Source organism: Cucumis melo, chromosome 12 (genome assembly GCF_025177605.1).
Source record: "Cucumis melo cultivar AY chromosome 12, USDA_Cmelo_AY_1.0, whole genome shotgun sequence".
Classification (NCBI taxonomy): Eukaryota; Viridiplantae; Streptophyta; class Magnoliopsida; order Cucurbitales; family Cucurbitaceae; genus Cucumis; species Cucumis melo.
In genome coordinates this window covers 15,701,304-15,715,966 of record NC_066868.1, presented here as the reverse complement: position 1 = coordinate 15,715,966, position 14,663 = coordinate 15,701,304, and the positions used below count along the sequence as shown (strand labels likewise).

The 14,663-nt window shown below is 34.1% G+C and overlaps 1 protein-coding gene across 3 annotated transcripts; it reads left to right on the top strand.

Moving 5' to 3' along the window:
- Positions 1-7,630: 7,630 nt before the first annotated feature.
- On the top strand, positions 7,631-14,663 carry LOC103502203 (transcriptional adapter ADA2b). 3 transcript variants are annotated; one of them, XM_051080648.1, is made up of 13 exons: positions 7,631-8,091; positions 8,867-8,922; positions 9,171-9,349; positions 9,667-9,732; positions 9,840-9,965; positions 10,045-10,120; positions 10,512-10,575; positions 10,654-10,712; positions 10,818-10,904; positions 11,609-11,831; positions 12,160-12,370; positions 12,769-13,035; positions 14,261-14,663. In XM_051080648.1, the coding sequence occupies exons 1-13, from the start codon at positions 8,042-8,044 to the stop codon at positions 14,450-14,452; spliced, it is 1,656 nt and encodes a 551-aa protein (XP_050936605.1). In that variant the 5' UTR covers positions 7,631-8,041; the 3' UTR covers positions 14,453-14,663. The 3 variants fall into 3 exon arrangements, with proteins under 3 accessions (XP_050936605.1, XP_050936606.1, XP_008464277.2); XM_008466055.3 differs by having other exon boundaries at positions 7,641-8,091; positions 10,815-10,904; XM_051080649.1 differs by lacking the exon at positions 10,818-10,904 and having other exon boundaries at positions 7,640-8,091.

Genomic DNA, 14,663 nt, shown 5'->3' with positions numbered 1-14,663 from the left:
ACCTTGTATCTTGTTCTATTTTGGTTTTTGTAGTTAGAATTCTTTTAACTCCCTAATGGAAAGATGAAGTGACTTCTATATTTGGATTATTAGGTTCTATATATTCATCATATTAATTAAATTGATAAATAACAAAAATAAAATAAATACAACTCAAATTGACTTTTTGAGTTCTTTGATAAATGCGCTAAAATTGACTTTGGATTATTAGGTTCTATAGGAATGACAATGCGCTAAAATGGTGATTATCAAAATTTTGAAGATAAATTGACTTTTTGAGTTCTTTGATAAAACAACAATTTATCCTTTAATTAAAAATTAAAACCCTAAAATTTTATGAGTCATTTATTTTATTTGACAACTTAGTCATCCAAATATATAAGCCACCCCAACCACTAAAATAGATGTTGTCTTTAAGAACCAAAATAGAACTAGACTAAAAGTTTATGGACCAAAATAAATTTTAACAAAAAAATTAACATATGATTCGTTTGGATTGACTCAAAAAATGTTTTTTAAAAACACATTTTTGTTTAAACTCACTTTTTTAAACTCTTTTTCCTAAAAATTGTTTAAAATACAATTAAAAATCTATTTTGAGAGACTTCTGTATATTTTAGTTTTTTTCAAAATAACTTATTTTTTAAATGAAATACTCGAAAATGTAATTCAAAAACACCATTAATATCATGGACGTATTCTCGAGAGGGTTATAAGTCATCGCATTTGAAAAGGAAAGATTGCAAAATCTAAAAGATGTATTCTCTGTATATCAAAATTCAGGGAGGGTTAGTATGAAGTTTTGAAAATTTGACGGACAAAAAGATTTTAAGAAGATGGAGTACACTCCTTCACTGATCGAAACCATCTGCACAATACCTCAAGCATTCATTTATGAGATTTTGATCGCACAACTTATGACCACAATGCCCATTATTGGAAATTTGATGAAACAACATATGCGAAAAAAATTTACGTGCAAAGAAATCACGGAATCAAGTGATGTGATTCAAAAGAACAAGGTTATGAAAAATATCTATGAATTGGAAGAGTATATTGAGAAATTGAAACCAGTAAGTGAATGAAGATGCTTCAAGAAATCAAAATCTTCTAACAGGTCGAAACTGAATGAAGAATAATGCAAGAAAAATCAAATGATCTTTAAGAAATCAAACTTCAACAAGTTAATTTTGGAATCGAAATCTTGAAGAAGGAAAATCCCACGAACGCCTCAAAAATCGTGAACAGAGAGTTTGAAGACACACATGAGATAAAATATAGCCTGGGTAATTTTGAATACAAAAGAAATCAAACTCCCTTCCTACGTGATTTTAGTTCTCAACATAATATTACCATATTTGCAAAATTGAAATATTGACGTAATAGTTATTAATTTATATATATATAAAGTATTATAATACAACTTAAAATGAAGGCATTTGAATCGAAATCTCTCGTTATTAGATACAATAGTTGAGCCAATCTTGAGTTGACAATATTTAATTTCTATGCAATACAATTTCTCAATTCACTTTTCACCACTAGCTTCTTTTAAAAAAGAAAAAATGAGGAAAAAAATTGATTAAAATCAATTTTAATCTCTATAATTCAAAGTTTGTTCAGGTATTCTCAAATATCTAATTTCTGTTTATATGATTTCAATAGATGTTGTTGCACTTCGGTCTTCAATGCAAAAAATCGTCCAAATCCGAAAAATAATGATGAAAGAAACGAGGCAGCAATTGAATGGATTGTTAAAAAGAACAAAGACTGCAAAACAGAAACTGGATTAATGAAAGGCTAAGTCGCGGAACACGCTCTCTTTAAGACATTTCATGGCTCTGCTCTGAATCGTGCAAAAAAAATTATGCCTCGTCTTCTTTCCCAAGATAAAACAACCCTTTTTTCGTCAATTAGTTTTGCACAGAAACTAATTGGAACTGAAACACTCAAAAAGGAACAGCTCAAAAAACTTTTAAGAGAATGAGAATTTTAGAGAAGATTGTTTGTTGTGTGTTGTGAGAATGAGAGTGAGGGATCTATTTATAGTGGTGGAGGATTAGTAACGGTCAAAAGAATTTAATTTTGTAACGTTTAACGGTCAAAAAATTAATTTGTAATAAACGTTTCATAATTCTTTATAATTTTTCATCCAATAATCCCCCACTTAAAAAGTTTTTACTATCAGTCCTCCACTTGAAAATTTTTAAAAACATTTTCATCGAGAAATGTATGTCTCTATAATGTTGTGCTTAAGTAAAGATGTCTGGCTGACTTGAACCTTTACGTAGTGACAATAATTTAGAGTATTGTAAAGTAACTTGTAGTTTTGAACTTTACTTCTAACGTTATTGCGCACACAACATTATTTGAGTGAAGTTCTAAAATAGCATGTGCTTTATGGCCTTGCACGTATGTCCCAGTTTAGTGAATGCTCTAAGAATCTGCCTAGAATTCTATAGGAAGCAGCTCTCATTTCCACATTCACAAAGGTGAATCTATCAAGAGTACTCCTGTAGCTAGATACCCTACTTGATATCAAGTATAGATTTCATTAAAAACAAAGTTCAGCCTCATCATACGTTTCGGGATGTCATGCTAATCACTAAACCATAAGAATGAGACTTTTAAATATTTAGCATGATTTTCGCCATATTACTTGTGATCAGTTATTACCCATTGAACTTGTTTCTTGGGATCTTCAGTCTTTCAAGTTGGGTTTACCTCACAGTAATTCAAGTTTTAATAGGCTTGAGTCTCATTCTTTCTAAGGTTTTAAAAACCTTTTCTCTAGCTAGTCCTTTCATCAAAGGATCAGCCAAGTTATCGTCAGACCGTACATAATCCACCATCACTGCACCAGTAGTGAGCAATTCTCTAATGGTACTGTGCTTACGACGTATCTGTCGTCTCTTACCATCATAGTAACAGTTTTGAACTTTTGCAATAGTTGCAGTACTATCACAATGGATTAGTATGGCTGGTATCGGTCTTTTCCATGTGGGAATCTCTGATAGCAACCTTCAAAGCAAGCTTGTTTCTTCACTAGCAGCAGCTAGTGCTATCATCTCTGACTCCATCGTTGACTGGGCTAAGATTGTCTGTTTCTTGGATTTCCAAGCCACAGCTCCTCTTGCTATATTAAAAATATAGCCACTTATAGCCTTTGAGTCATTTGAGAGGGAGTTCGAATCAGCATCGTTATAACCTTCAAGTACACCGAGAAACTTGTTATAATGTAATCCTAGGTTTTGGGTTTTTTTAAAGGTATCTCATTACTCTCTCTATCGCATTCTAATGTTCTAGACTGGGTCTGCTGGTAAACCTACATAGTAATCCTACGGCATAAGCTATGTCTGGTCTAGTGCAATCAGCAGCATACCTCAAACTACCTATGATACTAGCGTACTCATATTGGTTAACATTGTCACCAGTGTTCTTGAATAATTTCACACTAGAGTCATAAGGTGTACAAGCTGATTTACTATCGAAGTAGTTGTACTTCTTTAGAATTTTTTCTATGTAATGTGATTGATCTAAAGAAATTCCATTTTCAGTTCTTGTAATTTTGATGTCTAAGATTACATCAGCTTCACCTAGGTCTTTCATGTCAAAATTTGCACTCAATATAGATTTTACATAATTTATGACGTGCAAGTTTGATCCAAAGATTAACATGTTATCTACGTATAGGCATATGATAATACATAGCCTACCTTCAGTCTTATAGTAGATACATTTGTCACTTTCATTTACTTTGAATCCTTTTGACATGAGTAAGTTATCAAACTTTTTGTATCATTGCTTGGGAGCTTGTTTTAGGCCATAGAGGAATTTATCTAGTTTGCAAACTTTGGATTCTTGGCCATGAACTATGAAACCTTCTGGTTGTTCCATGTAAATCTCTTCTTTTAAATCACCATTTAGGAAATCAGTTTTAACATCCATCTGATGGATTAAGAGATTGTTTAGGGCAGCTATAGATATCAACACTCTAATAGAGGTGATTCTAGTGACTGGGGAAAAAGTATCAAAGAAGTATGTTTTCCCTCTGCCTAAATCCTTTTGCTACTAATCTAGCCTTATACTTATCTATCGATCCATCAGGTTTGAGTTTCTTCCTTAAAACCCATTTGCAGCCTATAGCCTTACATCCAGGGGGTAAGGCAACTAGGTGTCAAGTTCTATTGGATTCAAGAGAGTCCATTTCATCATTGATAGCTTCTTGCCATAAATTGGCATCTACTAAGGATAATGCTTCTGTTAGATCTTTTGGATCTTCTACGTTGTACATTTTGAAGTCTTTTCCAAAGTCTTTTATTGTTCTAGCTCTCTTGCTTCTTCTAGGTTCAGGATCTACTTCCTTGTCTTGAGTTTGGATCCTAATTGAAGGTAGACTACTGGAACTTGAGCCCCCACTATTTCTAGATTTAAAAGGAAATCTATCCTCGAAAAAATCTACGTCATTCGATTCTATGATTACTTTGTTTTCTAAGTCATAGAATCTATAGGCTTTACTATTTTCAGCGTATCCTATGAAGACACATTCATAGGCTCTACTTGCTAATTTCCTTCTTTTTGGATCAGGTATTCTAACATAAGCTAGACAACCCCAAGTTCGAAGATAAGACAAGTTTGGTGTTTAAGGACTTCGTATGGTGAAGTTTTACTGTTTGATTTAGGAATCCTATTAAGAACATAATTAACCGTCTTAATTATTTCACTCCACCAAGATGGTGCGGCTCCTGACTCAAGTAAGATATCAACTACTAACTCAGTTAGAGTTCTATTCTTTCTTTCTGCTTTTCCATTCATTTCAGGAGAATAAGGCGTAATAATTTCATGTATTATTCCTTTTGAGTTATAAAACTCATTGAAAGCAACTGAATCATATTCAGTTCCTCTATCACTAAGTCTCTTAATTCTTTTGTTAAACTGGTTCTCTATTTCAGTTACAAAGGCTTTGAACATTTCATATGCATCACTTTTATTTTTAAACAGATAAATAAAAGTGTAGTCAGAACAATTATCTATAAAGGTAATTACATACCTTTTACTGTTTCTAGTTAAAGTGCCATCAAATTCACATAAGTCAGAATGAATTAATTCTAAAGGCTCTGTTACTCTAGTTACAGACTTATGTGAGGTTTTAGTTATCTTAGCTTGACTACAACATGCATATTTCTCAAAATCATGCAGAGATAACTTAAGTATAAGATTTAACCTACTCATGTTACTAATTAATCTTATATTAACATGACAAAGTCTAGCATGCCAAACATTAAAAGAAATCAATATGTAAGCAGAAGATGCAATCTTATTAATTTCCAGATTTAATTTGAACATACCATCAGTAGCGTAACCCTTCTCCACAATCACATTGTTTTTAGTTAAAGTAAACAAGTTTGATCCTATGGTTTGTGTGAATCCAACCTTGTTGAGGAGATATTCGGAGACCAAATTCTTTCGAATTTCTGGAGTGTGCAGAACTTCCTTCAACACAAGCGTCTTGTCAGATGTGAATTTCAGTTCTACTTCTCCAATACCGGCCACCTTGGTTGTGTGATGATCTCCTAGAAGGATATTCTTATCCTTAACTTCATTATATTTTCTAAAAAGACTAAGGTCGTGGCAGACATGGCGGGATGCACCGGTGTCTAGCCACCAACCTTCAGACCCCCTAATCACATTAACTTTAGATATCATAGCTACTAATTCATCTTTTATCAGGTTCGCCTGCGCAGCAGGACGACTCATGTTTCTACAATTTCTAGCTAAATGACCAGACTTATTACAATTATAACAAACAATTTGTACCGTACTTCTGGACTGTGGGTTTTTTTTTTGTTGGATTCTCGTTTCATCTTGTTTCCTTTCGGCTTCAGGTCCGATTTCAGAACTATAGTGGACTTCTTTTTAGGGATAGCGTTCACCTCTTATTTTTTATCATGCTTCCTTGCTTCCTCCTCTATCTTTAGCCTCGTGATTAGACTTTCCAGTGAGAACTCCTTGGTTTTGTGCCTTAGGGTGTTCTTGAAATCCTTCCACAGTGGAGGTAATTTATCAATAATAACAGCAACTTGAAATTGATCATCGAGTGACATACCTTTACTGATAACCTCGTGGGCTATTTTCTGGATTTCATGTGATTGTGCCTCCACGGATTTGTCATCAGTCATTTGATATCTCAGGTATCGGCTGATAGAGCGTACTTCTTCGATCCTGCTTCCTCTGTATCGTACTTCTTTTATAGTGTATCCCACACTTCTTTTGCAGTAGTCATGGTACTATAATAATCATATAGTTAATCAGTAAGACCATTAAGAATTAGGTTCTTACAGATGAAGTCAGTTTCTGTCCAGGTGGCGAGGTTTTTAGTTGTTCTTCTGTAGGATCTTTTTCTGAAACCTTTGGCTTTTCAGTAGTACAAGCAGTGGCCACTTTCTTCAGCGTGAGGAAAAATAACATCTTTTGTTTCCACCTTTTGAAGTGTGCTCCTTCAAAACGGAATGGACGGTTGAGATCAGAAGACATCAAGTCGGATTGAATTTGTCCGGCCATCACAGAAGAAAAGATCGTCTTAAAATTGTTGTTGCACTTCAGTCTTCAATGCAAAAAAAAAACGTCCAAATCAGGAAAATAATGATGAAAGAAACGAGGTAGCAACTGAACGGATTGTTAAAAAGAACAAAGACTACAAAACAGAAACTGGATTAGTGAAAGGCTAAGTCGCGGAACATGCTCTCTTTTAGACGTTTCGCGGCTCTGCTCTGAATCGTGCAAACAGAATTATGCCTTGTCGTCCCCGGGATAAAACAACCCTTTTTCGTCAATTAGTTTTGCACATAAACTAATTGGAACTGAAACACTTAAAAAGGAACGGCTCAGAAAACTTTTAAGAGAATAAAAATTTGAGAGAAGATTGTTTGTTGTGTGTTGTGAGAATGAGAGCGAGGAATCTATTTATAGTGGTGGAGGATTAGTAACGGTCAAAAGAATTTAATTTTGTAACGTTTAACGGTCAAAAGAATTTAATTTTGTAACGTTTAACAGTAAAAAAATTAATTTTGTAACGTCTAACGATCAAAAAATTAATTTGTAATGAATGTTTCAGAATTCCTTATAATTTTTCATCCAGTAATAGTTATTTAATTTAGTCACTCATATTTATTTATTTAAATCAAAATTACTTAAATAATAATAATAATAATAATAATAATAATAATAGTTATAATAATTTTTAGGTAAGAAATTATACAAACAACCGTAAATATGTTTCCATACAAAAACTCTTTTTTTTTTTTTCTTTTTTTCTTTTTGGAAAAAATGAACAACAAAGATTGGCAACAGGAGCCCAGTTGGATGATCATTGTCATAATCATTCTCATCAAAGATTCCATTTTGCATCCTAACCACTTGATTAAATTTTTAAAAATTACAAATTAAAATTAAAAAAAAAAAAGAAAAAAACTTAAAATAGTGGAACGAAAAAGGTATTTTAATTGAAAAATAAAAGAAAGTAGTAAGGAAAGAGCAATAAGGAATAGAATTGAGGAAGAGGGATGAGAATTAAAAGGTAGTTAAATAATAAGGTATTGACCATAATAGTATTAATATTAAATTATTAATTATTAACACACACATAATTGATAATATACCCTCTCTCCATTCATCGTTTTCGGTGTATCAGAACTGAAGGTTTCAGGATTCCACTGTCGGAATCGCTTTCTTCTCCGTTTCAATATCAAACACACGCTACTTTCTTCTTTTATCCATACTTCAACTACTTAGATATCCCATAAACAAAAACCCCCCAAATCCAATTTTCTCCTTTTTTGTTTTTTCAGCCCTCAACTGAATTTCCCAACCGCGATCATTGCAACTACTGATTGCTTTCGTATTAAACACTTCTACAGCCCCCAAATTCCCAAATCAATGGTGCCCTTCATCTGGGGCACTTAATTTCAATCATATACGCCAATTTCTATTCATTAAACACTTGCCCAGTTGCTCGGAATCTTCCTTTCATTCCCCAAATCAAATGGGTCGCTCTCGAGGCAATTTTCAGTCCGACGAGGACCCCACTCAGAGGTTAACAATTTTCTTCCTCTCTCTCTGTATTTTTGTTCTATCTACGAGAATGTTTGCTGGTTCGAGGTTTTACTGAAGTTTTTAAAGATACACTTTGCGTGTTCGATTGAGTATTGCAATCTTCTTTTTCCTATAATGGGGAGAAGAAATACGTCTTTGAATAGTAGCGCATTTGAGTGAATGGAATGCTTTCTGCTTAATCAGGGTAGCACACCAACTTTGTTTACTTATTTGAGTGGTTTCTACTGTGCTAATTACTATTTGGGCGGTTTGTTAAATCTTTGGAAGTTGGGTTTTCTTTAATGTCTGATGATTAGTACATATTTGCTGTGAATTTTGATGCCAGGCTCGGTATTTTTGGTCTCTTGTGTACCCCACTGGTGATTGTAGGTTCATGTGCCATGTTCTATTCTTTGGTTTAACATTTTTGGTGAAATCTTTTTCAGTTTTTGAGTGGAAGATATCTTATATCGGATCAAATGTTTGTGTTTTTTGTGAAATATTAATCTTCCCATTATGTTTATGAATACCCATTTCATGTGTTGATGTTTTAAAGATATCTATGTTCACCTATCCTTTTTGGTTCTAATTCATGAGATACAAATCAGTGTTCTTGATTTTATTTTCTCTTATATTGTTTTGGGTGATCGTTTGGCTTCCTTCAAGGCGTTTGTTTATTTTCTTTTCTACTTCTCTTCCTTCACTTTTTTAATTCTTTTTCTTTATGTAATATGGTCTGTAATGTTTACATGGACTTTCATTCTTGATGCTGCAGATCTAGGAGAAAAAAAAATTCTTCTAGTGGAGATAATTTGGAATCTACAACGCCAGGTGATTTTCTACTGTGATTTTCTTTAAAAGAAGAAATTAAACGTAGAGAATTCACCTGCCAAAAAAAAAAAAAAAAAAAAACCCATTATGCTGATTCTTCTTCCTGTACTTTCGTACCTTCTGTTCAATAAGAATTTCTTTTTCATCTACAAGTAGAAAGCTGTAGTTTAAATATTGCGTGCTCTTGTTTTGAACTACTTATTTGTCTCACATTTTCTTTTTCTTCTTTAAACTTCTTTGGGAGAAAGGTCAAGGGACAACTGAAGGCAAAAAAGCTTTATACCACTGCAATTATTGCATTAAAGACATTACAGGGAAAATCCGCATCAAATGTGCCATGTGCCCTGACTTTGATCTTTGTATAGAATGCTTTTCTGTTGGGGCTGAGTTGACACCTCATAAAAGCAATCACCCATACAGGGTTATGGTTAGTAACTATCCCAATAGATTGTATTTTTTTCTTAGATATTGTATAAACTTATTTGTTTTAAAGAATGGTGATTTGATTTTCTTTGAAAGTGGTCTAGTTTAATCTTAGTCTAATATTTTTGGATGTCTTCTCTATGTCATGGCTACCTTTCTTATTTTCCCTCTGGATAGAATTATGTCTTAAGTTGAAAAGAATGATGCATTAAAACAACATATCATAGCTTCTATGGCAGTCTTAAAAAATTACAGTTGTTGCTGAATTCAAATTGAACCCTATATGCATATGCTTTTTTGAATATGTTTTCATCTTGACAGGATAATTTATCGTTCCCACTCATTTGCCCAGACTGGAATGCAGACGATGAAATATTACTTTTAGAGGTATGTTATTTTCTCCCAATTTCCCTTACAGATGTCTCTGGAAAGGGTATATGCAAGTAACATTGAGGTTTTCCCTAGCCTGTGTATTCTTTTTTTGCATGCTGTAGGGGATTGAGATGTATGGCTTCTGGAATTGGGCAGAAGTTGCAGAGCACGTTGGAACAAAGAGTAAAGAACAATGCATAGAACATTATTCAAGTGTATATATGAACTCCCCATATTTTCCTCTACCGGTAGGGGTTTCTTAACACTTCTAATTTTTTATTCTCCTAGAACTTCGGTTCTTTCAGGTAACTTTTGAATTTTTCTCAGGACATGTCTCATGTTGTTGGAAAAAATAGAAAGGAGCTCCTTGCTATGGCTAAAGGACATGGTGAAGACAAGAAAGGTTACTCAGACATTCATCTTATGTTATGAGCTATGTTGGCGATCAAGTTGGCAAAGGGACATCCTGTCATGGGCCTTGAAGATATATCTTGAATGAACTATGATTTTTGTCAAAATGGAAAAGGAGTGTTAATTAGGTCCCCTTATCTAGAGACGTTGTGCTAGACTTTATCTTAGAAGATAAGTTAATTTTTGTGAGAAATGGCTTTTTGAAGATTATAGCAGGCTGGGACTGACCAATGTTTCTTCTGTTTCTTGAAAAACAAGCTATAGTCGAGTTGAAGGAACAATTGCTAACTAATGAAGAAGTTCTTATACCTCCTTTGTTGTGCTTTATTCCATTACATTCCTCCGATGATCCAACTTATGATTAATTTCTTATAATGCTTCAGGATTTTCAATGCTTGGAGAGCTTAATTTGAAGGCAGAGTCCCCATTCTCTCCTTCAAGAGTGAAGTATATCAACTTTGAATGACTTTTCTCTCTTTTCCTTGTTTCCCTACATTCGCATTAATATGGTTCTTTTATTATCAGAGTTGAAGATACACATAAAGTAGATCCTTCTGGCCGTTTATCATCAAGCTCTACGTCAGGTGAGGTGTACATGGCTATTTGGTGTTGATTGATTCTGAAGGTATATCATGTTTAATGGATAAGGTGATCCTTGGATACTTTGCTTGTTCATTATATTGTAGAAGAAGGCAGCTTCAATATGGCCACTGCCACTGCCAACAAGAAAGCATCATCTGCAAATCAAGTTAAAGATAGCCTCGTTAAAGTGGAAGGTCAAGTGCAGATAAATTCTTGAGATTGCAATTGAATGTTGATAAATGTGCCTTTTAAATTGATCTTAAACCTTATCCTTCTACTGGTTGTGTAACTATTCTTAATTGATTGTCAGTTCAGTGCATCCTAGCTTTCTAGATCTCCAGCCAAGGCTTTCTTTCTATACTGTTTTCTTGGATATGAGTCGTGAACTTTGTTGATATTGAGGGTGGTGAGTGATGACATATATTATCCTTTCTTTCATTCGGTCCGACATTGTGTTTTCTCTAGGTTGCTTTGTCTACAATCTTTCATGACTGCGTGTCCCTGGCAGCCGTATTATTGTTTCAGGATAACTTTTGGCCGGAGTATGTCATGATTAGACTTAGTTGATTAGTGGACATCTTCTTCCCTTCTCCACTTTCTCTTTTAGCAGATAGTATAGTTATACCCTAATTTATATTTCTTCAAATATAAATTATAGTCACACCCTAATTTATATTTCTTCAAATATAAATTTCCCTTCTCCACTTGGTTGGAATCCATTCTTTTAGTTGGGGTGTTTTGGTGGGCTGGTTGTTTTTATGCCCTTGTATTTTTTTCATTTTTTTTTCTCTATGAAAGTTGTTACTATAAAAAAAAAATCTTCAAATATTTGCACATTTTTCTAGAGGTCCCGACCCCAGAGATGTTGAGCAAAATTTGTATGATGATATAATGACAGATTCTCAAACCGACCGGATCTTTAAAGGGAAGAAACCTAATATACAAGCAAATAAGGGTCCTTCTTTACTAGAGTTGAGTGGCTACAATGAAAAGAGACAGGAGTTTGATCCAGAATATGATAATGAGGCTGAGCAGCTGTTAGCGGAGATGGAATTTAAGGATGCTGATGGCGAGGATGAGCGAGAGCTGAAAATGAGAGTTTTGCGTATATACTCTAAGAGGTAATAGTTTGTAAAACATTGGCAGATGTATTTTTACGAATAGATCCAATGTAACTTTTAGTCAAATGGGGGGGGGGGGGGGGGGATCCTAAGTCATATAGATACCAGTTGAGCTGAATGTTTGTTGGTTAGATCTAGTGTAACTTGTTTTATGCTTTCTGGTGTTTTACTTGTATATGAGTTACTTTGTAAGATAAAAGTGTCCTGTATGCCTTGTTAGCATTACATGCTACCAAAAATATCCATCAACAACTGCTTACTTTTCTATTGTTTCTTTAGATCTTTCTCCCTAAATTTTATATAGTGATGTCATGCAACTATTTTGCAGGCTAGATGAGAGGAAACGGAGAAAAGATTTTATACTACAAAGAAATTTACTTTATCCAAGTTCCTTTGAAAAGGAATTATCAGCTGAAGAGAGGGCAATATGTCGTCAATATGATGTCTTCATGCGTTTCCATTCAAAGGAAGAACACGAGGAATTGCTTCAAACAATTGTTGCAGAGCATCGGACCCTGAAAAGAATTCACGACCTTAAGGTTTGAAAACCCCGATTTTCATCATGCAGTTTGTGTTAGATTCTTGTTTCTTTGGTTCTTTTATGAATGTTATATGCTGTCAATATTTCATAACTCGTCCGATTATTGTTTAATTAGTGCAGTCAGTTCTTTGCATACTTGCTCTAACAACTATTATTTCGTAGAACTGCATGCTACTAGATTATTACACTTGCATCTTTATAAATGATCCTTAGAGCTGTTTGGATGGTTGGATGTATTTGGTTCCTTGCTGTAATTGGTCATTGTGGAGCTTGATTTGCTATATTACTAAACTTCAAAAGAGGAGTGTTTTCTTGTTGCTTTTTGACCCATTTTATAGAGAAGAGGTGTAGTCTCAGTACATCTTATGTCATATCAATCTACGGATGACTATGCAGGAAGCCAGACTGGCTGGCTACCGCACACCGGCTGAGGCAGAGATCTTTCTTGATAAGAAGAGGAAAAGAGAATCTGAAGAAGCTGAACGTAGAGTGAAAGATGGTAATCTTACAGGCCCTGGAAGTCAGGGGAATTCAATCATGTTCATACCATCCGAATCCGCTGGCAAGGATTCAAATTCACGACCAGCAGTGCAGGCTCTTTCTGGCTCTGTCAACGACTTTGATATGTTGGGATTCAATGGCGCAGATTTTCTTTCTGAAGCTGTAAGTGCAATCTCCCACTTACTAATCAAAACGAAAATGCTAGTGTTTTTTTTTTTAGAAAAAGCAAATTATTCACATATTAGGATTGATTGGAGCCAGAGCCATAATATAGAAAGGATTAGAAAGAACCCAGTTTGATCGGCATTGTAGGACAAAACCCTCTCAATCTTGGGAAAATCTCAGTGCCTTCCCTTGGAGCTAATTTGGTACACTGCTGTGTTTATTTATCTCCTCAACTAAGTCTTCACTAGATTAAGAGAATTTTTTGGTTAGCAAATGGAACCCGAGACCTTGGTGTATAGGAATGTAATCCCAACTAAGCTACCAACTCTCTATTCAATTCTGGACAGCGTTCAACTTTATTAGCTAGCTCTCCTTTTGAAAATTAGGGTCAATTGACGTGGATGAGGAAAAAAAGAATGTATGATTTGAGAATTACAGAATAGTATTTCTGACTTAAAAAGCTCATTTGACGGATTCTTAGAAGTAACGTTCAGGGGAAATAACAGAGAGGGACAACAAAAATTATTCTTGTGCGATGTGCAGTTTATAATCATCATCCCTGAACATCTTTTTTAGAATTCAAAGATATTGTTCAAGTAATGTCGTAGTTTGTATTGTTTCTGTAAATGCAAAAGAACTTTCTGTCATGGGGAATGAAACATTAAGAAAAGACTCGCTGTTCACTTTTTCTGAAAAGGATAACAAGACTTTTTCATGAAGATGCAAGAAATTAGAATCAAAAAGTCGATCAAACCTTAGAGACATAAAAGCTCCAAAAACGTAGCCAAAACAACATAACAGGAAAATATACAACTAGCAAGTAAAAATAAAACAGCAAACTTAATGAGTCTCACTAAAAGTAACCCAACTGAGGTAGATGTCATGAATTGAGAACCCCTAATTGGATAAACACCAAGAAGCCTTTAGTCGAGCCGCATCAAGAAGAGCATAAAGAGCTTTGAGAAGAATTGTGAAAAAATCACTTAATTCTTTCCATCCAAATGTCTACATATAGTTAATAAGCTGAAACATTCACGATTTAGCATAAAGAAATTCATAGTTTTTTTCCTCTAAATAGAAAACACCAAAACAGTCTTCATCTTAGAAAAGTAGTAGATTTGTCTTTACTTTAATTCTTGTTGCTGGTTCATGTTGGATCATGTTTGTCTAAAACATGAAGTACTTTTTCTGAAGCAGTTTGGAATTTTTATTATGTTGGCAGGAAAAAAGACTCTGCAGTGAAATTAGACTAACTCCACCACTTTACCTAAGGATGGAAGAAGTTTTATCAGTGGAGATTTTCAACGGTAATGTCACCAAGAAATCTGATGCTCATCACTTATTCAAGATTGATCCAAGCAAAATTGACAGAATCTATGAGATGCTCATCAAAAAGGGGATTGCTCAGTCTTGACATTATTTGATTCTATCCTTCATTGTTCCAATTTTCATTTTCTTTTTGTAGTTCAATTATTTACCCCTTGATGTAATGGAAGGAAAGTTAGAATTTAGTCATCTCTTTGGAATGTAGGAGTAACTGACCAGTATTCATACTAGAATAGAATGCCATATTATTAAATTGTGTTATATTATAGCTTTAAATCAAAGTCCTTTTTGCTCTCCAA

What these genes read in the sequence shown, in the direction of transcription:
- LOC103502203 (XM_008466055.3), top strand. Translation starts at nt 8,042, where the DNA reads ATGGGTCGCTCTCGAGGCAATTTTCAGTCCGACGAGGACCCCACTCAG. An exon ending in ATCACCCATACAGGGTTATG is followed by an intron (nt 9,350 to 9,666) that starts GTTAGTAACTAT and finishes TCATCTTGACAG; the next exon opens with GATAATTTATCGTTCCCACT. An exon ending in CCCCATATTTTCCTCTACCG is followed by an intron (nt 9,966 to 10,044) that starts GTAGGGGTTTCT and finishes AATTTTTCTCAG; the next exon opens with GACATGTCTCATGTTGTTGG.